Here is a 27,455-nt window from a genome sequence, read left to right as displayed (position 1 = left end):
TCTCTTAAGATTTTGTATTGCTCGGCTCACACACTGAATGTCAGCTCCAGCTCTCTTAGTAACAGTAAAGATGTTTGTCTGCATTTTCTGTCTTAAGTAACCAGAGAAGATGTTACTCCAGGGAAGAGGTCTACCAAGAGCCTTCACCCCATCTAACTATTTACGACAGGCACGATGTTTCAGAGTAGCAGCACGTGCTGGTAATGTGAATCAAAAGCACCCAGGTAGAACACCATCCACTTGCACAAATGACAGCACTGTGCCTGGGGAAAGAGACTGAGAAGATGATTCTATCACTTTTGAGAGAAAGAAAAATTCAAATATCGAGGCAGTGTGTCATTTGTTAGTCCCATCTTGAGCCTCCAGTTACTGTATCCTGCAAAACTCCATCGCTACATGTTATTTTTGGCAACACTGAAGACAGGAACAATTCGACGAAAGTAACGCAACACAAAATAAAATTAACACAAAGTTACACAATTTATTATAATGTTGGTCATGTTAAACCTACCCAACTTCAAAAATCATCTCTTGGCGCATGCTGGGCTCTATGGTCCATGTCACTAGTTTCCCATGACTGCGATTCCTCCAAGCGGAGATCGAGTTGGGAACTAACTTGGGATTAATTGGCCAGTGCTCTATTAAACCTCTTGCACATCCCTGCAGAGCTTGCAATGTGTCAAAAGAGGAATGACCTGAAGAATGGACAAGTCCAAAGAGGCAGTCTGAAGTTCCACATTTGCTCTGTGAGGATGCAGCAGTCCCCAGCATGACACTTGAAGGCATAAGGCAAAGACAAATCGTATGGGTATATACTGTAATAAAAAATAACTTACAATTCTTAATGAATAAAATCTTAAAAACAAGCCGCTGCCTTCACAACACAACAATTTTAATTCTAAGACAGAGTGCTATGTGTTAAAACACACAGGTGACTTGTTTCTTCAGTCCTGAAATAACATTGATGTGGGATCAGTATTCTATGGAAACAAAAGTCAAAATTGTAGATTTTTCTTAGACCTCTGACACAATTCAGGTGAAATTAGAGCAGAGCTGACTTAGTGAAAGAAATATCACTATCTGCTAATGTGTTAAATAGTAACTTTATTCTGAATAAAGATAAGATTTCTAAGCTGAAACATGCAAAAAAATCAATCTGGTTTGAATAACATTAGTGTAGGAACACAATAAGGAGCAAAGGAGAAAAGTGGGTTAGATCTGTAAATAATTAAACACAACAATAAATGGAACTTAAAGGCTAAACCCAGTAGCCATTGTGAAATAATCAATAGATCATTCACAGAGCAATCTATCTTTCACTGTTGTGAAGCAAAATGGCAGCCACAATGTGAATTCTCTGTACTGCATTTCAAGTTTACTCTTATTTTGTGCTGACTTGGTGCCTCATGCATTTCAATCTCTTTGACATTTTGGGAGAGACTTGAGACTTCATACATTCTAACATCTCCCATTCTTCTGCCCGCATGAGGTGAACACCGAGACAGCATAGCTAGCAGCACCATATCTGTTCCGATCACAGAGACAGCATGTGGTGTGAGGGGAGCCTGCCATGCAACTGGAGTGTAAGGACAGTGAGGAGGGCAGAACCATGGGAGATAAGTGACACTAGCAACTGTGCACAGTGCTTTACATTGATAGAAGCTGGAAAACAAAAATGAATCATAAAGTTGTTTGGACCACACTGGAGTCTGCCAAGCAAATTGCATAAACGTTAAGCTTAGCAAGACCTCCTTTCTTTTCAGCATTTTGGTCTTTGGCAACTAGAAATATATTACTGTTATCATCTTAGTTGCAGATTAAGGAGAAAATCAGCTCCTAAAAGAGAATGGTTTTTTTGTTTCTACACTATGGGAAAATATTTGAATTAATCCACTGCATCACTACTCCAGAACCATAAAGTTCATTCAGGAGAGTCACAGAGCAAAGCTACTGTCTGGCACGGTACTGAAAATATGCAGCTCACAGACTTTGCCGGGGAAAACAACATTTTAGGAATTCATATGATGCAGCCTTATATCACCTTTTTAACATTTTACATTTTTTACATTCCAGTTTTCCTGATAAATTATTAACTGCATTCACAGTCCTTGAATTCGTACACTGTCCTACCTTGTAAGAAGCCATTGTGAAACCAACAGATCAAGCTACTAAATTCAAGCAGGCATCATCTCAATTCCATAAGCCTTTCCAGGAAACAGTGCTCAGTTCAAACATCTTCTTGAGCTGGGGTCATGTGTTGAACTTGCACAGCAAAACTGGAAACTGTTCTGTTTACAGCTCATGACTTACTGTCACATGACTAGAAAATACTTTATACAGTGCTACAAAAACTATTATCTGTGCATTATACGTGCTAAATTTTGGTAGTTTGGTAAACTAAATATTAATCTATTTTTTCATGAAGCTACATTTTATTCTAGCATCTTAGGGTCAGGCTCTTAACCTCATCCATGAATTAGATGTTGCACAACCTGTGACTGAACCATTTTAGACCACACTCCTGGGGTATTATTACAATATTCAGTTATGGGGTCTGTTGCTGATTTCTGTTGCTTTCAAGGGCAAAGAAGAGCAACGGCTAAAGCCTTTTCTTTAAACAACTGAAATTGAAAATCACTACTTTCATCGTGTCCAGAGAGCAGGCATATTTTTATCAGGGCCTTATGAACAACAGTTCTTCAGATAACATCCTCAGCAATTTTGTTCATTTTTAATTTTAAATCAAACAAAATCATTATAATCTCAAACTCAAATAACATCTCCACAACTTCAGGAGTGAACGTTACTACAGTATAGACAAGTGACTAACCATTTTCCCTTTTTCCTACAGATACCCACAGTGAAATTGAAAGGGATAATATATGCATTCACATATCACTAAAGACAAAAGCAGTCATGTGCATGTCTTTTATTTCTGCTCATCGAGAATCCAAATTTTACAAAATTCCAAACAATAAATCCTGATAACAGTGTATCTATTTTCAAGTTATCAATATTTAAAAATCACAATTAACCTTGTGTTGCAGAGCGTCAAAAAAGCTATATTCTAAGAAGTATTTGAGATTGGCTTCAATATTTGCATATATTTCTTTCATTTTGGAAGTTTTGGACATTTTTTAAAGATGGTATAAAATAAGAGCCACAGCACATTTCTGTCAGACCTGACTCTCTCTGAATGAGAAAATTCCAACAATCAATGCTTTCAGGAAATTAGTCAAAGGGTTATAAAAAAGGCCACTAGCCAAATGAGGTTATTAGCGAGCACATTTGAACAACACACAAGGAACTTCCTTTACAGTGTTGTTTGCACAATCTCAGTGTGCACAAAACCGCAAAAGTCATTATGTGGGAAAATATTTTTCAAAACAATGACATGTTATCTTCAGCTTTGACAGCTTTCTGCAAGAGACAGTGGGTGAGAGAAGTATGATAAGATCTAAAAGGTTTTTAAAGATTTGAACATTAATTTTATTGAATATTACTACCGACATAGCTGTTCATTTTGATCATTGTTTTCCACAGTATAAATACAATTTTTGTTTATTCACAATATAACAAATTAAATTCTTAACTCTGGCTCAGTTAATGTTCTGTAGTATCTTAATAGCAAGTGGAAACTGTTAAAAACGCATGAGAACATTTTACATTTGATTTTACATTTGATGTATTCATTAAAATGTTTTCCAACATAACACTGATATGCACTGTTTAGGCAATATGCAAAAGTAACTTTTCATTTGAAAAATCTAATCTGCATAATTATGTTAATTGTTCACATGGACAGGTACTTTAAAGTTCTAAGAGACAAAGCAGCATGTGACTGCATTGCAATTAATACCAAAAAGTTGCAGTAAAATAATGACAAAATATTGAGCAGCTCAATTAATCATTTCAGATCTAGTTACTTTCAAAGCAATACAGGCTTGAATATGGCTTTGGAGGTGCCATGAGGGTGGCAAGGGAGTGTGAATGATAATGACAACTGTTTTAAACTATTGTAAAGTTTAACTCTAGTCTCCAGCTGCGATCTGAACTTCTGATGTTTCTACTGCTAACAATACTATATCAAGGAGTCTATCACTCCAATATAAAGACTCTGTTAAGGTAGATGACTGGTGGAGTATTATGTAAAGTTCTGAGGAAGTGAAAACGTTTTTTTTTGCTTTTGGTCTCCAGACAGTAAATTAGGTTAGTAGGACAGAACTCAACTCTTCTTTTCCTGGTATCTATGAAAGGATAGCTCCTTTTCTTTAGCTTACCTAACCTCCCATATAAATGAAACCTTTAATAATAAACAGAGAAGTGCAACAGCAGTTATTCCACTTACACTTAAAGTACAACACATGCTTTATTGTCTGTTGTAAAATATCTAAAGGAAACTTTGAAATGTGTCTTATGATTTTCACTAACATGGAAAATGCGAAACATCTGACACTGTTTTGCGTTTAGCACTTTTTTCATTTCTCAAATTAACAGATGGCACTGTAAAATTAACCATGTAGCGTTTCAAGTAGTGGAAGTGTCAATATAGTTGTTTTAGGTTCTCAACATACAACACACTGCATATCACGTTTGTATAATTACAAATTCATTCTCTTCATCTGATCCATTAAAGCAAACTAAACTTTGGAAACATGCTCTAAGCACTGCTTCTTAAAACTTCCTTAATACTGCAAGTGGGCCATGCAGGGCATTCGATTTTTTGGTTCTATATGAACACTGAAAAGCTATTGTTTTCTTACAACACAAGGAATGCATTTTGTCTATGAACTGAGCAGCTATACAAATAATATAAATATGTCAAAAATAACATTGTGAAAGAAATAGGCAGCCCCACTTAACTGACATTTTACTATTAGCCTGATATTTATGCCTGAGGGGTTAAATTTTTCCTGTCTTGTTAATTGTATGCTTCATTATTTGCTTAACTAGGCTGGTGAGTCTTTTGCCATTCATTACTGCTGACTGTACTGTAAATTGATCTTATTGTACAAGCCTATACATTAAACATGTATCTTAGGCGTTTACAGCGTTTCCTAATGAATGTTTCCTGTAGGACTGAATGCTCCGGCAAAAAACTAAAACGCACATACCATCTGTAAATGCTCCACACAACTGAGTGGCAGGATGTGTGCTGGGACATGCAAATAAGTCACACACCATGTGAGACAGTTGTCTGACAAAGCATTCTGGGAAGTGCTGATAAACCAACCCCTGACTCAGTCAGGATTTAGAACTCACCCAGTTTTGGTGGAATAATCAGCGCAGAAAATTAAACAAACAGAAACAACCCCAAATTCAGAATGAATGGGAGAGGAGTCAGAAAGAGATAATAATATGAACTTATGCTTAACCAAAAGAGTAGAGAATGACCCTTATGTGAATCAACACACTGAGCTCAGCATTAAAGTGAATAAGCACACTCTCAGTCTGTAACCTATGCTCTGGGTGATTAGCATTCAGCCTATAATTAAGAGAAGCCAATACCAGATTCCCTACAATTGTGTCTCTTAGCAAAAGCCCATTGAGATATTTAATCTGCAGCTTTCAGTGCTAAACCTTGGGCAATTTGTCTTGTCAGTCAGGTATAGGAGCTGAAGCAGGAGAGATGAGAGACCTCATCTGGCTCATTCATTATTGATGGAGACACAGAATATGAACAAACTACACTTCTAATACACTAGTGAAATATACTCACAATGCATGCTCATACTCTCAAACAGAAGAACAGACCCACACAGAAACACTGATAGTCTCAAGACAAGCTCATCGAGGAATTCACTCATGGGAAATAACTCTTCAAGGACATTGAACAAATCAGCTTTGGGCTGTTGGTCCCTTTTGCTGGTCTAAGGACAGCACTTCAACACTGACAGGAAAGCACATACTATAGAAGCATTTTTGTTCCACTGAATGTGCCAAAATGGCATGCAGCTGAGCTCACTGATGCAGAAAGGCAAAAGAAACTTCTCTGTGATTTAGAGGCTTTTATTGTCCTGGAACTCAGCAGTAATATTTGAAAGGCAGAAACCAGTTCTGACAATATATCCTTTTGGAAAATGGCCACTTGTCTAGCAGCTTAACACTATTTCAAAAAGCCAGATTGCACTTTACTTGAAATGTAATAAATATGGCTGTGTTTTACAGATCGATCCACTCTTCATTTTGGGTGTACAGTATTTAAAAAACTAAGAACTGAGAACTTTGTATGTCTTTTTCTTTTGTCCGAGTGTTTTATTGGAATATGGAGGAAAAATCTTTTCCTCACAGAATTAAAAAAAACAACAACATTGCTATAGGTGGTTCCTCTTCTGTCCTGTACTGTGTTATCTACCTACTGGAGTCTCGCAGTGCATCTGGGTTTCCCTACTTTGAATGGAGTATGTGTGCTGTTCTTATGTGCCGGTCAGCAAGAATTTGATTTGCAAATGTATGGTGCCTTGTTGCAACAAGATGCACAGCTGGAATTAGGGAAGATGTGAAGAGACCTTCAGCCCTGTAGCACAGGGAATATAGCACAGTGTAAAACTGTACAGACATGTAACCTTGTAGAAACCTCTCTTCTGAGGGCTAATTAGTCTTTAAAGTACCTGTGCTGCTTGTGTTTGCAAACACAATGAGTATGCGCACTGCACGCAGTCTGTGGAGGCTGAAGTTGAGAGACGGTGAAAGAAAAACATCCTGCTATCAGGGGTAAATCAAGGTTACCGGCACAGGAAACAGAAAAACCTACTTGCACTTCTTGCAGCTAAATGAGATTTGATCAAATGTGAAATCACAAACTCAAGCACCTAGCAAAAAATCTGATAACACTGACAAAACAAAATGATATGCTGCTCTGGTAACAATCATTTCTCCTAGATGGGGGATGAACAGTTTGTTTTCAGACTACGTTGTGAGGGGATGCCATGTCATAGTGGGTACGTTTCTGGACTCAATCCCCGAGATGGACTTGTGTCCTGTCTGAGGGGGTGAGGAAATCATGTGTTCTCTTGTCTGCTTTACATCACAGAAGCCAGGATGAGCTCTGACCCTGATGAGCCGATGTATTGTAGCTCTGATATGGAAATGATCTGTTTGGAGTGTGTACATCTTAAAATTGTAGACTAAAAAAGGATGGAGCAGCATTTTTGTAATGTTTAAAATATGTTATGAGTTTTCCAATAATTCTCTTTCATTTATCCAAACCTGAGGCAGCATTCTACAGAGGCCACATGCAGCTAAGATATTTTCTTGCGTTTGTGTGACCTTAAGGGGTGTCTGAAAAAAATTAAAAGAGCAGAGTCCTCCCCAGAGACAGAATGGCTAAAACGCGAAGACAGCAGCTCTTCCATCTCTCTGATATACAGCAGACTGTACAATAGAAGAGCTGCTCTATAGGCAAGCTAAATGTACTCCATTATCTGAAGCCCTAGAATATTCAAAATACTTTTACATTTATAATACATCCAAAGTCAATGCCTTTGAAAGCATAGTTCCACTCATTCTTGAAATGAATAGGTTTTTAAATAAGATTCGGAGTAATGCAATATCTGCTTAATCCCTTTCCCTTCCCCCTTAAGGAGACAGTAAAGCAATTATGAATCAGCAGGCAAACCACGGCATATTTTGAAAATTGATGAAGGTTTTACATTGTGGGGTATGAAAAGCAGGCAAACATTTGTAAGATGCATCTTAGTTAAGAATTGTACATCTGAAGCCAGAGAGTTCTTTTAAACAAAACTATGAACAATGCTTTCACATCTGTGGTCATTTGACTTGTCCATTTCTTTAAAGCTGACATGCTCCTGTTGTAATGTACCTTTCATGACCTTTATAATTTTAAATTTAGAAGCTTACTCCATATTACTGCTCTCTGTTTCACTAGATATCTTGTACAGTTCAGTCTCAAGCAACAAGGACAGAGGACACAATACAGATTGCAAACCATAACTTGGTTATTACAAATCCCTTAGCTGAAGGTTCTAATAAGATTCTTCACAGTGTCTCACGTCCATTGATCTTGAGGTAAGAGTCCGATGGCTTAAAAGACAGACATTCATAGAAGAATGAGATCAGGAGCAATATGTAATTAAATTAGCTTTTGTATACATTTTTATGAAATCCCCCTGTAAGCTAAACTGCTTTGTTGTACTTTTGTAGATGTGCTGGGTTCCTTATGAAAACAAAATAGTCATACGATAGCATTAAAAAGAACAACTGAGATGTAATCCGCATGGAATTACACAGTATTACTCCTGCTGAAATATAGTAAAGATATTTTGTTTTTTCAAAAAAAAAATCACTGCACATACATATGCACACGGTTTGGCTGATTTCCTCAACGTGGGTTTTAAGCCTTGTTCAAAGACCAAGTTCAACAACCATTTTTAATCAATTTAAAAAGCACACAGTCCCTGTAAATTATAAGCATTCTTCTTTTCCCAGTTAAACTCCAGCTTGTTTTTTTGTTTCAAACGCTCAAAGGAGCTGTACCGTATCAATATCTGGGCAAATTGTTTTTTTAAACGAGGTGAGAGCTGAACAGCAATTAGTTGCTAAGGACATAGGAAATACTGGCACCTTTTATATAATCCTGGAAAAGCAGTGCTTAATCTGTCACCCAATCAGCCATGACCAGAGAAGGCAGCACAATGGGAACACAAACAGGTCCAACAGATGACACAAAGTATGAGAACACATCAAAGCTAGTGGATGTTTACAAAGGCAATGTCCCAGGTTAATCGGACAGCAATCTCAAGCGGGGAAACTGAAATTATTGCTGACTGTGCAGAAGGTACTTTCTCCTTAATAAAACATGTGGTCACAGTGGTCATGAGTGCCATTCATGCTGGCTAATAAAGCTGTTTTCATAAGGAGCTAATCTGGAGCAAACCACCTGAGTGATTAATATCTGGATATATGTAGTTTATGTTGAAATATGAATTAATTTTTTGGGGCAATGCTGTCACTTTATCATACATTATGGATTACAGATATTATTCACTGAGGCAGATATATAAAAATAATAGAGGCTTGCCACCTACATTGCTCAAGGTACCAATAGTCAAAATTTGTTCTTAGACAGTGTATCTCAGAAAACTACACAATTAAAAACATGCATTGTGTTATTTTTTCATTTCCATCTTGTAGTATCTGAAAAACGCTTGGAGATGGGGCCTATACATCATCAGCTCTAGAGTACAATAGAGGACTGGATGGAATAAGCAGAAATAATTAACCACTGCCCCATGGTTACAATATATTACATTTATAATGTGAAAGATATCTCTTTACCCTTGGGAGTAGTATCTCCCTGAGCATTCTCCATTTCGTATATGGGAAGGAAAAATGAAGATGTCTGTTCAGGAATCTGACTAGGTTTCCTGTATGTTACTCAGGCACTTATGTGATGCTATGCAGTTCCCCACACTTAACCAGCAGTGATTTCTACGATTTTGTGTTCGGACATACAGTACTGTAATTAAGCAACTGTCACAAAGTTATTATACCACATGAAAGGGCACGAAATAAATCCCTTGTTTCTAAAAGGCAACAATGACTTCAGTTGGCATTTTTTAAAGTAGAAAAATGTATGTTCACAGTACTTCACCAAAGCTATCATTTCAAAATGACCGTAGCTGCTACAGTATGGTACTGTATAGTTTTCTCAGTTCTTTTCAACTGATTTTATGCAAACCAGAAACTGCAAATACAGTCACTTTCAATAACTCTTCTTCAACAAAAGAAAAGACACAGGCCACCTGTTTCAGAGCACGAACAGCACAGACAGACTAAAAAGCTCTTTCCCCTGCTGTGGTTAGCTTTGGTACCATACTGCAAGGAAATAACCATGCAAATCAGTCTACATTTCATTAATCAAGGGCAATTTCCTTTCTTTCAACATTTTGAAGATAACCGATGCATACACCAATAAAGAGATAAATACAAAGTCCACATACAGCAAAGGTCCAAAATAAACACCAAACACGTCTTCTTGAATAAAAATAAAACTGCAGCCGCAGTGATTACAATTGCTGATTGGGCAATTTCTGCAACACATTGAAGGAAGTACAAAGTACAATTAATAGCAAGTTTAAATTTTGCATCCATAGCAGAAAGCTGATAAAGTCACATAAGGTACAGCTGGTTCCCTACTGGAACATGCTTCTTTCCACGATAACTCTAGACAGTACAATTTTCTCCCTCTGGGCAGAACCGCCAGACTCTAGTCCTGTAGCTGCCCACATCATTCACCACACAGGACCTTATTTGTTCCAAAGGCTACTTATCTTTGCCCTGCTGGTGTTATTTTCTGCCAGCGAGAGAAGAGAAATATTTACAGTTTCAGCAAGATAGTTTTTCAGCTGTCATGCGGAAAAAAAAAAACTAAACAAGAGCTTGTTTAATAACCCTCCAACGCAACTGGAACAGCACACACAAGATATTGTCTTTGGGAAGCACTTGTTTAAAAAGAATGAATTCATATTTTAAGGAGTCTGTCACATTAAATCTACTCAGGTTTACAGTAAAGTCTGGAAACCAGACCACAGAGGCTCAGCAAATTACAAGCTGTACCCTAAGATAAAGTCGAAAAGATACATAGAAACCATAATGGGCACTTTCTTCAACCTTAGGATGCCCTTGAGAAACAGAAGGAGTGTACCATGCTTTGAGTAAATAACCCAGGAGAAACATTCATTATTAAAACATTAAATTGGGAAAACAGAACATTACAAAGCATATAATGTTGTCCAAAAAATAATATGCATGGCATGTTTTTGTAACTTATAGTACTGTACATGGTATATACACAGAGATAGAAGCATGTTTCCAAACTTGCATCTGGTAAACATCTTTCTCTGAAAATAAACATAAAGGAATAAAGGAATTGAATGCTTGGGAATGCTTAAAGTAATTGCAATTAATTGAATGGAAAGCTTATAACCCACTGAAGAGCATGCCATTCTTTAAGTAGGCTTCCTGTCTTTTGTAATGCAAAGAACATTAATGGTAAAGATTAATGTTACACTGATTAAAGATTGATACATCACAGGCCCACAGAAGAAATCTTCTTCTAAAGAGTCACAAAAATATTTTATACATTGTCTTACGCCCAGCACAAAGATGAGAATGAGGACATAAAAACATTCTGATAACATTTTGGCAGATGGATAGCTTTATACTGAATTTTGCAGTAACTGAAATGAGCAAAGCTAATGACCAGTACAGAATTTAAGATACAGTAATGGAAAAAAAAAAGAGGCAAAGGTCACGTAGCACTTTGGACTACTTAAGTTTCAATCCATAAATGTTTGTAAAGAAGCTGATAGTCAAACTTTGCACTGAGCAGAGGGTGGCTGGCATTTTTTCAGGGATTTGCGTTTTCCATTACACAAAATGTTGCAGCCTTCAGCTGTATTTCCTTAGTGGTTTTAGATGGTGTTTTGGAAGAAACGTTAGTTTTCTGCTATAATTCCCAAAATCCTACTTGAGAGGCTAAACGCCACTAATGTTTCCATTCATATGTTAAATTTTAATCTGACAATTTTATCATCCGGACAACCATGGAACAGCAAAGACCTTCACAATCGTTAATTTGTTTCTTTACAGACACGGGTGGTAGCAGTGGAACCAGAAATTCCATGGGACTGCTTCTGTTTGTTTATGTTCATACAGAGCTCTTAGTTCCTGACATTTGTTTTGTGTAAAAACAAAACAACTTTTTGTTAACTACTGTTAACTGCTTAATCTCCTGGTGCCGAACACCAAACATACAAAGCAGCAGCCTGCTTGAGCTACAGTTCTGAGATGGTACGTTAACAAAATCTTGTGGATAAAGCAAATCTTTCAGCCCCTTCTTGAAGGCTGTGGTGTGTTGGGACCATAACAAAGGTCCCAGATAAGAGGAGGCCTTTCAAAAGCATCTAGCTCATTGTGGTTGTTGCTAGCTAACTGATCCAAGGATCTCATCCAGCTGCTTCACAAAGGAAGCCAGGGTATCAGCTTTGACAACACAGCTAGGTAGCATGTCCCAGACTCCCATAAGGCTTTTCAGTGGTGTGCTTGCCTCATCAGCATTTGGCCCCTCTTCTGCCCTTTGTAACAGAAGGCCTTTCACTTAATACACTAATGCAATTAAACAAAACATCTGCAAAGCTGTCTGCAGAGTGCACATCATCCTGCAATAATGTGCTCTCTGGCAGTCACTGCCATTTTATCTTCAGTCAACAAATGAGCCAAGGAAAAACAACAGGGTTCATGGCACCTTCCCCAGATAACCAAAACTCTTATCAGAGTGTTATTGTACTTGGATGCTTTCCAAAGATGCCAACATCAGTTAGTTTTTGTATTTATACATATACAGTACCTTCTCAGAACTAAAGAAAATGTAAAGCTGATACTTTTTATCACATTCACAAAAAATGAATAGTTTAAAAAAAAAAGTTTTTAAAGACCTAAAATAATAACCTCATACGTACGCACCACAATGCTCTGGCACTATTTTCCCTAAATCTCATTTACTAATTACATCTCCTTCTATTGTACCTCCTGTATTTATCTTTTTGCATTATTATTAACTGAAGCAAACCTTTTTGTTTCTAACCACATTGCCCTTGCCTTTGCAAGTCCCGAGACAAGTGTCTGTTCAATTTTTCTGCAGCAAAAAACATGGGTCAGCATCAAACCAGCCTCAAAAGCAGCATCCCCTGCGCTAAACTTAATACAGAGATAAAAAGCAAATGATGAGAATGAATCACAGCAGGAAACAAGATCAAATGCATATCTTCTCATAATGGTAGGAGAATTGCCCAGGAGTTACAGGTTGTACAAAAACTCCTGATCTGGAACACAAGCAGTGTTCTACCGATGCTACTGAGGTGGGACTATTAGTCAGTATAATATATTAGCCTTTCGAAGTAAACTGTTAACTCTTTAATACTATGGTTACTGTGTTACCTTGAAACAATTCTTCATGCAGAAAGGACTCTTGCGGCACGCTGATAAAGACTATATTTAAGCAAATGAATTGTATAACCTGTAAATTAAAATCCCTAATCAGAAAATGTGACACACACACCAAAATGCTGAGAAATCGCTGTTTCTAAGGTAAAGTATTTTACATGAGGGGGGATAGAATTGTATCCCTTGAAAAGACAATTTTCCACTTCTGCTGAGATTAATAAGTAGATAAGTAGAATGTGTGACTAATGAAGTGGTTAAACAACTGTGTGACAGCAAGGCTCTGCATTTTGGAAAACTTTAAAAGCACACTGTCATGCTGTAGCAGTGGCAGATGGAAACAACCCCTTGGGACAGAAAGATGTGTGTGGTGCACTGCTGAAGCTACACAAGGGTCAGACATGCCATTTCCTCTGTATCTCAGAATTCAAGAAAAAAAAGACTGTTCTATCCCAACAGGGAAGAGGAATGTCACTGGACAATAAGATTGAATAGCACATCTTCCAGAGTGCTGAGGCGCCTGATGTGCTAGTCCCTCCTGACATAAGAACATAAAAATAAGATGAAAATGAGAGGAGGCCATTCAACCCACCTAGCCTAGTTGGTAGTTAGCGGCTAACTGACTTGTTTCTTGGAAGAAGCCAGGGTAACGGCTCAACAATGTGGCAATGCAGCTTGTTCCATACTCCTACACCCCTTCTAATAAAGGTCTCAGTTTTAAATTCACTTCTGAATAGTTTCACGATGGCATCGAACCTAGGAAATACTGCCAAAAAGATTGGATTTGTACTGTCAAGGGGCTGTCAACAGTTAACAGTTAAATAATTGACACAGGCATTTCAGCATCACACAGGATCCTTAACTCTAGGCCTCGAGCACTGCAGTCCAGTAGGTATCTTAAATTATTCTATCCCTGAATAATCGCTTTCTAGCCTGAGCTCAAAAGATCTGAGCAGCCAAGCAAGGCTGGTGCTGGGTAGTACTTGGATGGGAGACCTGCTGGTTAGGCAGGGCTCTTCTCTCTAGACCAGAATTTTCAAACCTCACTCTGGTGACCAGGAAGTTTGCTGTAGAATGTGGCATCCTTTAACTGAGATCCTGCCTACTTGGCGATAAAATTAGATCAATAATAATAATTGCTTACACTTTAATGACCACAGAGAGTCAGGACCTCGGTTTTATGTCTCATCCAAAGGACAGCACCGGTTTACAGTAGAACCCCCGTCACTATACTGGGGCATTAGGACCCACATGGACCGCAGGGTGAGGACCCCCTGCTGGCCCCACTAACACTTCTTCCAGAAGCAACCTCAGTTTTCCCCAGGAGTCTCTCATCCAGGTACAGACCAGGCTCACACCTGCTTAGGTTTAGTGGGCTGCCTCTTGTGAGTTGCAGAGTGATATGGCTGCCGAGAAGCCCCCAAAGACCTGAGTTAGGGACCACTTACGTAACAAAAAAAAAAAGGGACACTACTAAAATAAAAACAGTGAGGGGAGAAATAAACACACAAGTTGTGTGGATTGAATTCCAAGATGAACTGAAAAATGAATGCCTCTCAGGAGATGACCCATTTATCCTACTGCCAAGGACAGGAATCTTTTATTTATCTAGCCGTCACAAGGTCTGACGCTCAGACCTGTGCATGTCTGAGAGAAGTACAAGGCTGACTTCCCTATCTAACTCTCAGCTCCGGCAATTCTGGAAAATGTAACTGGGAAAAAAATGCTTAGTGTGTCTTAAGCCTGCAAATTAATATCCCAATAGGCAGACGTTCCACAGTCTATTTTTGTTTAGAACAGGGTAGTGACCGACAGGCAAAAGGCAGATTCACCACCAAGCAGAAAATCAATCAATACCTAGAATAACTCCCGAGCAGATTATGCAGGAAGCAAGGAAAGCTCCATCGACTACAGCACCACCAAGGGAGTGGGATTTGAAAGGATCGCCAAAGGCTTTTGCTTCATTAAGTAGCCTTGAACAAAGGGACGGCACCCCTGAGTTGGAAAAGCAGCGTGTGTTAGCGGCAACAACCGCCCATAATTCTCAGCACTGAGCTGTCACATCTGAATTGTGCAGCAGAAGGCGAAGGCTCAGGTTAAAATCTGCATTTCATTTCAGGGTCACAGACCCTGGCTAGTCCCTACATTTCACCCATTTCATCTACGCTGTAAAAGGCAAGAGGTTTTTTTTTTTTTTAGGGTGGGAAGCAGTGGGTGTGGAGGGTTTGAATTGAAACCCCCCATAAAAGGTATTAAAATGAGATCCTGGAAATTGAAGACGAGCTGAAAAATAGGGAGTAATCCGAGCAGGGAACACCTTGAGTGTACTGTGCAAGTGGTTTCAATGAAAGCTGTGCATCACTGAAAGGTGACGGTTTTCAAACAAATAGAAAGACGTTGGCCTCATAGGAATATTCTTTTGAGGGGGTCTGAAGATGGGTGGGAAAGCACAGACCAACATCGTCACTATGTTAAAGGGGTGGCCAAGTACTATGATTGGCCTCCCCTGGATATATTCTAGTAGCCATATCACTCTGCAACTCACAAGTGGCAACCCACTGAAGCTAAGCAGGTGTGAGCCTGGTCAGTACCTGGATGTGAGACCACCTGGGAAAAACTAAGGTTGCTGCTGGAAGAGGTTTTAGTGGCGCCAGCAGGGAGTGCTCACCTGTGGTCCATGTGGGTCCTAATGCCCCGGTATGGTGATGGGGACACTATACTGTAAACTGGCGCTGTCCTTAGGATAAGACGTAAAACCAAGGTCCTGACTCTCTGTGGTCATTAAAAATCCCAGGGCGCTTCTCGAAAAAGAGTAGGGGTATAACCCTGGCATCCTGGCCAAATTTCCCATTGGCCCTTACCAATCATGGACATTTATGAATTGGATTCATTACTCTGCTCTCCTCTCCACTGATAGCTGATGTGTGGTGAGCGTTCTGTGCACTATGGCTGCCGTCGCATCATCCAGGTGGATGCTGCACATTGGTGGTGGTGGAGGGGAGTCCCCATTACCTATAAAGCGCTTTGAGTGGAGTGTCCAGAAAAGCGCTATACAATTATCAATTATTATTATACAACACAGGTTTCAATTCCTTGGTAAGTTATCAAGAGTTTTAATAACCAAGCTATTCACACAAAAGATTAAAATGCAAAGATCTTACAGAACCAAACTATCTATTGAATACTAGGATCTTTGTGCATACTTTTTTTTCAACAGCATTAATGGAGTTGACTTTGAATAAATTAATACATTTTCTTGCCACTAACCAAAAGACTTAATATAAAAAGTAAAAGTGTTGACTTTACTGAATTCAGGGATAAAACATACATGCAAAAGAAGTGACTCTCAATTAATTGTCTATTTATTTTTAATACCATGTAAAATCCCCACAAGTGTTAGGAAATTCTAAAAATAAAGACATCCCACTTGGTGTCAACACCCTGTCCGAATATCTTAGAGACTAGTGATCAGAACCATATGCTTAAGCACTGAAGCAATTTGATGCTTGTAAGAGAAAAATAACCTAGAAAGGTGTAGCATGTATACAACGTGATTTGAGGCGGCATGTGGCACAATGGTCAGCATTGCTGCCTGACTGCACTGGGGCCCTGGGTTCAGTTCTGGACCTGGGGACCTTTCTGTGTGGAGTGTATGCTCTCCCTGTGATCATGTGGGTGTCCTCCGGGTTATCTGGTTTCCTATCGCTATCCGAAGATATACTTCCGCTTCTGTAAATCAGCTCTGGTGTGAGTACATGCTTGTGTGTGCCCTGCGATGGACTGGAAACCCATCTAACATAACATAACATCACTTTATTAGCCCTATACAATTTCTTGCATTAGGAATTTGTCTTTTCGCATACCCCAGCTTGCTCTCTATGAGACACAGACACACAGACAGGGAGAGAAGCTTGGGGTCAGAGCGCAGGGTCAGCCATTGTACAGCGCCCCTGAAGCAGTTGGGGTTAAGGGCCTTACTCATGGAGTAGGATTCCTCTGCCGGCTATGGGATTTGAACCGGCAACCCTTAGCCACAGAGCCACTGCTCCGCCTGTATCCCCCTTGACTGTGTTATTTGGGTGCCTAGGCTCCTCGTTCCCTGTGTACTGGATAAATGGGTTTAGAAATGGAAGGATGCATGGAAAACATGAACTCCCTCTTATAAATATACAGTGGTTTCTCAAGCTGCGACAAGAGGGTTGAGTAATATTTGATATTTGCCAATTAGTTAAAGATTACCATTTGCCACTTAACCAAAGAGGAGATTTAAAACCTATTGTCAGGATTTTGTTAGCTGTCTGCACTGCCTGGAGTGAATATCTGGTTGGTTTTACAGTATTTTTATAGAATACTACTATGATTGAATCATTCGTGGGTTAAGGAACCCCCTAGGTTTACAATGTCCACGTTACTACGAAAACCAGTCTTCTCTATCACATACAGTGTAGACAAAGGCTTGTTCTCTCTTTTAAAACAAACTCATATACACTCAAATCATTGTTCCTTATTCAAACAATGAAAAACGTGTGATATTATACTATTACTCTTACTTATTATGTGGAATACAATTCCACAGCAAAAACTTAACATACAGGAACCTTTCTACCTTTGCAAATTTCACAGCATTATTTGTTATGTGTTCTGTTTCTGCACACAGCATGTGATCTAAAAGGGTATCAACAAATACATTAAAGGAGAAGGGCCACATTTTCTGTATACAGTCCTGTAAATGAGATTACTGGAAACAATGTCCGCTTTTTACTACAATAGTTTGAATCAAGGGCAGGTAAAACATCTAGTACAGATATTCTCATGTGAACACAGCTAGTAACTGTGCATTAATACTAATGTAAAAGCCAAGGATACAGAAGCACAATAAAAACTGAAAGCATAACAAAGGAGACTGAGCTATGGACATATCACAGAAACGTTGAAGAAAACTAAGAGTACCGTATAAATATGAAAATAACATAGAACAAGTGAAAACATTTAGCACACTTGCTAAAGTAAACCTACACAAACCTATTCCCTTTTCTGCCATGGAAGAACTGGCTTGTAATTCAAAGGCGGATATGAATTCAGCTCAATACTTCATTGCTGTGTTGATTGGAAATTGCACTAGTACAGCCCAGATAACAAAAACCCCCAACAAAACACATATCACACATTCACCACACATTATTAATTGAATCAAAGGACTATAACACTTATGTTTGTATCCACTCATATAATACATACAACATCCAAGATCTACATATTAAAGTGCTCAATGGCCTCTAGATAGGTGCTATTTCGGAACCGAGCAACACCACGTCGGATGCTTTAAAACCTCCTCCCTGAAGGAAGGAAGCTGTACCCGTGCTGGCAAAAGAGGGAAACAGACACGATTATGCCGAAGCTCTTAAACAATGTCTAGAGCAACTGTTCCAATGTCTCAATGGACTACAGTTAAGTGCATAAAGTGAGAGCAAAGAGTATTTTTAAGTTGTCAATGAGAAACTGCAAACAGACTGACAGCAAAATTCCTGCTAAGACAGTACACAACAATTATAATATCCCACCGCACACTTTTCCTTTTCACCATACTCCAAACACCTACCAAAACTAATTTTAAACCATTTTAAAAATCCCTTTTACTGATTCTATCACAATCCTGGATATTGGAATTATTACAGAGAACTGCAGTGCACATAAGCCATGGAAAAACAGCTAACAGGAAACATGCATAAAAAAGACAGGTACGTCTGGCTCTACCTAACACTTTGAAACGGAAGGCTTGGCTTCTACTTTTGCCAAATTTAACCACACTTATTCAAGTTACAAAGCAGATTTACTTTACAAATCAGGCAGAAAAATTCTCATTGTCAAAAGCCTCCCACCTAATTTTGAAGTGAAAGGGAGAGAGCTGGAAAGGTGGGGGCTGAGACCGGACCCGCAACTCAGGTGGCTACTTCCACACTGGCTAGAACGCGGATACAGTGAACCATTGTTCACACAGAAGTGTCTTCCTGAAGAACCTGCTGTCAAGGAGAAAGGACGGCTGAGTGGCAGGTTTGGTTTAATTATAACCACACTGGAACCAGAGAAGGCTCCACTCTCCTCCTCCAGGGCTTGCAAAAAAACTGACAAAAAATAGTGCCCTATAAAGCAAAGAAATCTCCCTAAGGCTACAGACAAGAATCCAACCCATTGTGTCAGTAGCAGAAAGAAACTAGACAGGGAGGCAGAGAATGGAAGGGTGAGAAAAAAGATCCCCCTGAAGACACAGCAGATAGCGGGAGAAAGACTCACCTTGGAGAACTGTCTTCTCAGGCTGAACCGCTGGACCATCGTCACTTATGTTATAGGCTCTTCCTCACAGACACCGAGGTGACCCCCCCCAGGCAAAGACAGGCAAGGGAGCAGTGGGAAGGGGGGTCAAAGGGCAGCACAGGGGAGGAAGCAGGGAAAAAAAAAAGGCGCTACATGATGGCAAAAACAAAACAAAACAAAAAAATCAGAAAACTGCCTGGATTCTGCCACTCTGTCTTCCTGCTGAGGGTGCAGCTCCCACCACAAAAACGTGCAAATGCTAAGCCCGGGGCACGGCTGTGTTAACACTTCCTGTGAGTCAGCTGTGCGTGGAGCTCTGCTGTGTCTGGCTGCTGAAGTGCAGAAGGGGAGTGGGGATGGGAGAGGAGAAGAGAAGTGTGTGTGTGTGGGGGGGGGTGTCCCTTCTGGCTGGGTCTACGCTACCCCTCCCTCCTGCTGGTGCTGTTAGCTCGCCAAGCGTCTGCTTGCACAGCTGCAGCCACCTGACCCTCTCTGAGCCTCAGCCAGCCCGGTGTGAGTGAGCGAGAGAGAGAACGCTACAGAGAAAGGAAGCAGAAACGCCAGCACGGGCTCCTTTTAGAGCACAAGGGCGGGGCATTCAGCCTGGCAGCCAAATAGCTACCAAACCCCTCTGAACGGCTTTGTACCACACACTTCTCAGCCAGCCTGGCCTGGGTCAGCTACTTCCGAATCACATTCGAAGCAACAACTGTCTTCGTATCCGTGTGTGAGAGGCGAGTTGAACAACGATAGCTTTACAGAAGTTGCCGTCAACAAAGGAGACTGTCAGCTGTTTCATTAATTACCCACTCATGCACTAGTACTTCTTTTTATCACAAATAAAACTAAAAGCAGATGTACAGATGTTCTGAATGGTCACTGACAAAACAGGGAAGAGGAATGTTCTTCTACAGATGGCGATTTTTTAAAAAGAACTCTATTGATTAAGCCAGACAAACAAATTCTATAAATGTGATTGCAAAAGCCATGGGGGGTTCATGTGTTCTGATAGGCCAAGAAGACCATTTAGGTTTTTGGTTTCACATGACATGTGTGGCCTATACTCTCGATTGATTCATACCGCTGTGCATAATGTCAAAGTTTTAAGAAACGACAGAAAAGACTAGTGTGAAACACAAATTAGCATACACTTCTATAGTTACCCGTAAGAAGTGAGTTTTCAACAGAATAAATATATACAGGCGCACAAAAGAAATGTCATGCTCAGGTTAAATGGATTCAATTCACTTATATATATTAAACAACTGAATCAAAAATCACAGGAACCCCTTAAAAACACAACTCAGAGTATCATGAGATCATTATATTATGAAAAAAGGCATGCTATCAAACTGCAAACATCACAAAGTCGGTATAATGTAGGACCTCTCTAAACATAAACACAATTATAGAAGCACTGAGACACAGCCCCCATCAACCTCTGGGCTGACCGCCATACAATCTCGTCCGCTCTTGCTGCCTCACATGTGTTCTTTTGTCGACAGAAGATGGGGATATCATCTCTAGGCTCTTAAAATTTTACTCCTGAATAACCTCCAACTGCGTACATCATCTTAAACTAAATAGCAAGTAGTTACACTAATTCTGCTGACACATGTTATTTTTCCCTCAAGTCGCTCATACTGCAGCCTCTATCTATGGGGATAGACACGGAAGATGTGATGGCCCTGGAACAGTGTGGTGACCCTTTGCCTTGGAGAATGTGGCCTGTCCCTTACAGAACTGGTCTACTGGTTTCTCCAGACTAGTCTGGTGATCACTGAAGCAGAACGACTCGTTCTCCAGGCAACTTCACTGACGGACAGGACACCTTCAATCATGCCAATAACAACCTTGTGATCTTCATTACTCAACAGCGTCATGCTCATATCTTTCACTGTTTTTGCATCAGTAAAACTCATGTCTTTGTGAATGGCTTTTTATACAGATTCTCAATCAGTTCATTTTGGCAATTTAAACTCAACCAAGAGACCAAACATTGATTACCTGGATTTTCTTATGAAATCACATGACTTGAGCTCAGCACTTTGGTGCTCCCAAGCAACACTATATTACTCAATCAACAAACAACAAAATATGTGACCAGCAAACAACTAATGCAAATATCTGAATGGTGCATTTTCAGTGTGCTTCTAGTCTAGTTTATACGTTTCACAATGAAATAAGCTTTGGAAAACAAATGTATAAACCTACAGTCATTTTATTTACAACTTTCTTTTTGCCTAAACAATCCTGGAGTATCTGTGAAAAGAAAATAGTGCTGACAAAGATCAATCAATGACAGCATGACTAACGCTGTCACAAAACAACAAAAAGCATCTGTGAAATGCTCAGTATTTTGTCATTTTTATTTTTGAATTAGACAATTCACAATCTAGATACCTCCTTATGGTGACGGCTGCAAAGTAAAGTGAGCCATTTCAGGAGACTACAACGTCAAAAAACTTCCTACTAAATAGTGTTTTCTTTCCCACAGTAGGTTAAAGTTATAGGGAAAAGGCTGTGACTTAAAAACCCAAAAGCTACTTCCTGGAGATAAACAAATGCTCAGCTACAGTATACAAAACGAATTTGCGGCAAACTTGTTTGATTATTTCCTTAAATGATTTAATCTAAGTAACTGCCAGCTTTTTAATCAACGACCTAAAAGATTTCAGAAAACAATACTGTGACCTAAGAAAATTTTATTATATCCTCCAACTAAGCTTCCTATGGCAGTCTTAGTCTACGTGTTGTGAATAGGCTTTGTTTTATGATGATGTAATATTTCTTAACCCTTGCTACCATGAGCAATACCTACTATTTTTGAGGCCTGGTAACTTGCATTTAGTAAATACACAATTAATCTTCTAGAACTGAACACAACTGTGGGATAAACAAAGTAACATTTGGAAGTAAAATGATTTTATTATCAAAAATTTATTATCAAACATTTTCTGAGAAATACTCTTCTGGGTGGGTTATAAGAAAAGATGATTAAAGATTAAGGTCATATCATAGAAAGTGTCCAGTTTGGCAATTAATGTTACATGTCTTTTTCTGAACTATACATTGGTCTCAATCTTGTATTATTTGCAAAGGTATTTGTGAGACTTCATTTATTACATTTTCCCACAAACAGCACTGGCAGTGGGCACCTACATGACGATAACTCAACCACAGATGAAGGGTCAGCAAATCATTATCCTAGAATTCAAGGAATTAAAGTGCTTAATACTCCACTTAAAATATTTTAACAGTAAACCAAGAGCTTTATTGTTACTAAAAACTAAAATGTAATGTGTAAAACATAAGTGCAGCCTGATTCCACTGCACAACCTGCTTAAAGATCTAGGTTTATATGTCAGCTGAAGGCCTTTACAAAACCAAACAAAAACAAAAAGCTTAAAGTTTTGCAGAGATCCAAAGTTTGCCTTGTTTACAGCTTTTTTTCCCCGTTGCATAAGGTTGCAGATCCTGGCCAGTATGTTCTACAGCACAGCACTTTAATACTGTAATTGCAAGTTTAAACCTGTCCCTAAGACAGGGAGCAACAATATGCCCACTGTGCTTATTTGGTCAGGATTAGAACACTGTACAGTGGGGTATCATTGTCAGGTGATATGTTTCAAGGAACCACACCACTCTGGAAACAGGTGCTCTTTGCCATCTCACACTCCTGCATGCCCAAACGTAGGACCACACTTAATTGTGAAACCACTTTATTCCAACTTTCTGCAAAGCAATTAGCATTGGTGGTGCCCTACTTGTTTTTTACGTTAATTACATGCAGTGCTATAGGAATCATTTTACTTGGGCTGTACAGAGAGTGTTTTCTTGTCCGGACTAGGATCTATGGTGCCAAAGTCATTGAGATGATCCATGAATGGTGCTTGATCATTTGTCCATTTTACAGCATAAATGCTGAGGCATGGAGGTGTAGTCGTAGTGAGGTTTACTGAATCATCTGACAATCAGTTACTTTCCACCTTCTGGAAATATTGATCATTTTAGAGGCTGACAGTTTATTGCAGGTTAACAGATACAGAAGTGTTTTGAGGAGGTCAAAAGGCAGAGTTAAAACCAATTAGTTTACTTTTGTATACCATTCTATAGCTACATAACTATTCATTGCCCTTCAGAAGGCCGTAAGTATAACAGTATAACAGAGCCTTTCGAACACCTGCACACACAGAACAGTTCTAGGCATGCCGAGGACACTCAGGTAGCCATCATTCTTTTTACCAGCACAGGACTTACACTGTAATGTCAAATCCTCAACAACAGAAATTTGTTTAGTCTCTTTCAAGACTCTGTACTCAGCATATCAGCATATATCCTTGGTGGGTACACCTAGCCCACATGAATAATGATAAGCAATTTCAGTAAAAAAAGAAAATAGGTTTAAAAGAAGGACTTTGATTTCTGCATATTAATTTGGGAAACACAATGTTTCTACAATATACTGAGATTCTTATAGAGATGATTACCATGGGCTTAATAACCCACTCAAAGCAGGCTCTCTCAAGCTTTAAGCTCAAAAGAGTGAATGAACTCATAAAATGAGACTGTTTTATGAATAGGGACCCGGCAACTATTTTTGCAAACCATGCACTAAGATCAATTAAACTTAACAGGGTGGCGAATAGAAACCAAAGTCTCACAATTTAGACAACCATTCTGTTTTCTTGGAGTGCATTTCAACAATGACTCCAGTGGAATACAATTTTGCCCACATAAAAAGTGAATCTTCAAGATACTTATGATGTTGTTTTAACTGGTTATTTGCTGTTACAAACTGCAAGAAAAAGAAATTACATTTAATATTTTTAACAAAGTTTTAAAATCTTTACTGAGCACAGAGAATTCCAACTGTGGAAACTGCAGAAAAGTAGCTGCAGTTTTCCAATCATTTGAGGACATCTGTTTAGAAAGAACCACTGAATATGTGCAAACAAAACCTGGTATCATATAAACCTTTACTCTCGCACACGAGCAACACAATATTGCTTCTAACAAAGGAATATGGATAAATATTGAAATGCATAATTCTGGTGTATCTCACTGGGGAGAAGATTAGAACGTTTAGATAATTAGAACTTCCCATCCTTACAGGAACAATGAAAGAAAAGAATCCTCAAAACAACGGGTCAAAAAGATTTCCCTTTCTGTTATGTCTCATTATTCAAAAAAATGCAGAGCTTTCTCTCAGCTTGCTTTGGCTAGGAAGAATAGGGTAACACTTAGCCTTTGATGAGACTTTTTGTCTCTCTTTCCCATACATATTGACAAGCACCTGCAAAGCCCTTGGCCGTGTTCACCACAGGTGCCGTTTTTGAGGAAGGCTCACTGCTCACTTGCTCACGCTTTGAAGTACAGTAATTCACCAGAATGGGAGCTGAACATCATTTGAGCTGGGAAACAATGTGAAAACACTAGCATAGCAACAAGAAATGAAGACACAGCACGCCGGCAACATCTACAGATAGTTTGTATTTTTCATCTTCTGACTTTGCACTCATCATCAGTCAAGGTTACAACTATCATTGTTATGGAAACACAGTATTCAGACTTTCAGACTGTCAGCTTTCACCCAAGTGCTTTCTGCCAGGCTTTAAGAGAATGTGACACTGTGGGATAGGCAGGATTCCATCACTGAAAGAACCTTGGTTTGCAAAGAAAACACATTTTCCATCCATTTTCTAACTGCTTCTTCCAATTCAGGGTCATGGGGTAGCTGGAGTCTATCCCGGGAAGCAAAGGGAACAGGCAGGACACACTCTGGATTGGACTCTAGACTTGTGGACTTGGATTGTGGGAGGAAACGATAGCACGTGCAGGAAATCCATGTGAACACAAAGAGAACATACAAACTCCACACAGACTGCACCGTCTAGAACTTAACCCAGGGCTCCAAGTGCAGCCAAAACATATTGTACTACAATATAAATATATTTTAAAGGCCACTATTTGAAATGCAAGGAGAAAATAACCTGCACTTTAATTTTCTTATAGGGTCAAAAACTCTTACTCTTATTGTTCATTGAAAAAACATTTAACACCTTAAATGACAGGAAAGATGGTGACCTGTGAATTAACATTATGGTATTAAGGTCCTCAAAGGGTTTTGGTGATGCATTGATTCATTTGCTTTAAGTAAGGGCAAAATATCAAGGTGAGCAAACACTGTAAATTGAAAAAAAATATTGCAGCTAAGCATTATCATAATTCTGTTCACTGTAACAGGAATTGCTTTAAAACGAAAGACCTTTGCAGGCTTCTTTACCACGTGATCATGATACCTGATGGCTCCATTCTACTCTACTGCGTCTGTGATTGTCTGAAGGACTGTGTCTAGACATGAGCCAAGGACACATTTTAGCACCTATTTTTTAAGATAAACTACCATAAACAGTGAGAGAGACAGGAATTGCCTCGTAGTAAATACAACTGGCATTTAAAGCCTTGGTATACCGTGTGCCCACTTGTCAAGACCTGCCACTCGTATTCTCACAGATACAGCCTTTAGCAGGTTAACTTTAGTCACTCAACTCACAATAAGGAAATATGCTTATTGGCCAAAATATTAGGAACCTCCATCAGACAATGTTGTGAAATTCTGTAAGCAGCACAAACAGCTCAGTCATAACATGGTATATACGCCACAAGGTTTAGAAATGTTTCCAGTCCAATCCTATCCTAGCAGGATCATCTTCAACGGAGGCAATGTTGAGAACTGAACTGCATGTTGCACTGGTTCCACAGATGTGAGATCTGGGGATCGGTCTTTATTTAGGCACAAACATACATCCCAAAAAGTATAATGGAAGGTAGCTGAAATATTCCATCCATCCACTTTCTAAATGCTTCATCCAACTCAGGGTCACAGGGAAGCCTGAGCCTATCCCAGCAAGCAACGGCTGGAAGGCAGGGTACAACCCTGGATGGGACACCAGTCCACTGCAGAGCACACACAGACACAATCCAGACACACACAAACTCACAGCAGGGCTACATTTTCAAGAAGCTAATAAACCTATCAGCATGCCTTTGGACTATGGGAAGACACCTGGAGAAAACCCAGGGAATCACAGGGAAAACATACAGACTCCACACAGATAGCTTCCCATGTCTGGAATTGAACCCAGGGCCCCAGTATAGTGAGGCAGCAATGTTAACCACTGCACAACAGTGCATCCCCAGCTTAAATATCATTGCACATAATAGCTTTTACATTTTTTGTCTCAATGGAGCATGAGCTTGAAGCAGCCTGTGGGGTTGTATTTGGAAGAACACCAATTACATGCTTCTGTGTTATTTCAAATAACTTGATCTACCAACGTAAGTACTAGAGAGGTGAGTTTTAAAAACATACATGTGATGTCTTACTTTTATTAAATTAATCCTTACTTGCATCAAATTAACTGACACTTCCTCAATCCTGTCCTACCCTCTGTAGTGGCTGAGAGGAGAATGATGTCCAAACTAGAGGCCATCATGGACAACTTCTCCCATCCCCTCTATGACAGGCTTGCAGGAATGAAGAGCACGTTCAGCAATAGACTGATTCATCCACGGTGCGACAGGGAGCGCTACAGGAGGTCATTCTTGCCTTCTGCCATAAGACTGTACAACGCATCCACCTTGCGTCTTGGCAGAGGCAACAGCGACAGTGACCTGTTTCTGGACTAAATGCATCTACACATCTACTGCTACATCTGTTCTCTTTCTTTTTCTTTTTCCCGTTTACAACCATGTTTTGTGCAATATATGCCAGGGAGCTGTGCAATACATTTATGTCTATATTTACATCCATATCTATATTTACATTTATATTTATATTCATATGTGTGATACGATTTTTCTGTGTACTGTTCTGTTCTAGTTTGTTCTTTGTGTGTCCGGACTGTGAGTAACTCTTGTATTGTATTGTATGTATTGTACTATTATTATATAATTCGTTACACTGTGGCTGTGTTGTGTGTGTTAAGCTGCTGTTGCACTGCAATTTCCCTCACAGGATCAATAAAGTATCTATCTTTAAATGTGATATAAATGCATTCCCTGACTAGAGTTTAAGTAACTTCAAATACCAATTAAATGGCTTCAGTTTATGTCTGCTTTCAATAATGAATAAAAATCGCATGCAGTACCACAAAGTAGGAGAACAACCTTTGTCC

At 39.3% G+C, this 27,455-nt stretch overlaps 1 protein-coding gene across 8 annotated transcripts in view; it reads right to left on the bottom strand.

Moving 5' to 3' along the window:
- tmcc1a (transmembrane and coiled-coil domain family 1a) overlaps positions 1–27,455 on the bottom strand; it is a 108,175-nt gene that overhangs the window by 44,595 nt on the left and 36,125 nt on the right. Inside the window, exon 1 of one of the 8 annotated variants that reach the window (XM_015347963.2) lies at positions 19,255–19,631. The exons of the other annotated variants lie outside the window; for them this stretch is intronic. Coding sequence (XP_015203449.1) covers positions 19,255–19,293 — 39 coding nt within the window. The 5' untranslated portion in view covers positions 19,294–19,631. Of the gene's footprint in view, positions 1–19,254; positions 19,632–27,455 lie in introns of those variants that run through there. 8 annotated transcript variants of the gene reach the window in all.

The sequence above is a fragment of the Lepisosteus oculatus genome, chromosome 4 (genome assembly GCF_040954835.1).
Source record: "Lepisosteus oculatus isolate fLepOcu1 chromosome 4, fLepOcu1.hap2, whole genome shotgun sequence".
Lineage (NCBI taxonomy): Eukaryota > Metazoa > Chordata > Actinopteri > Semionotiformes > Lepisosteidae > Lepisosteus > Lepisosteus oculatus.
Note: the sequence above shows the minus strand (reverse complement) of the source record. Positions and strands in the feature narration are given on the sequence as shown.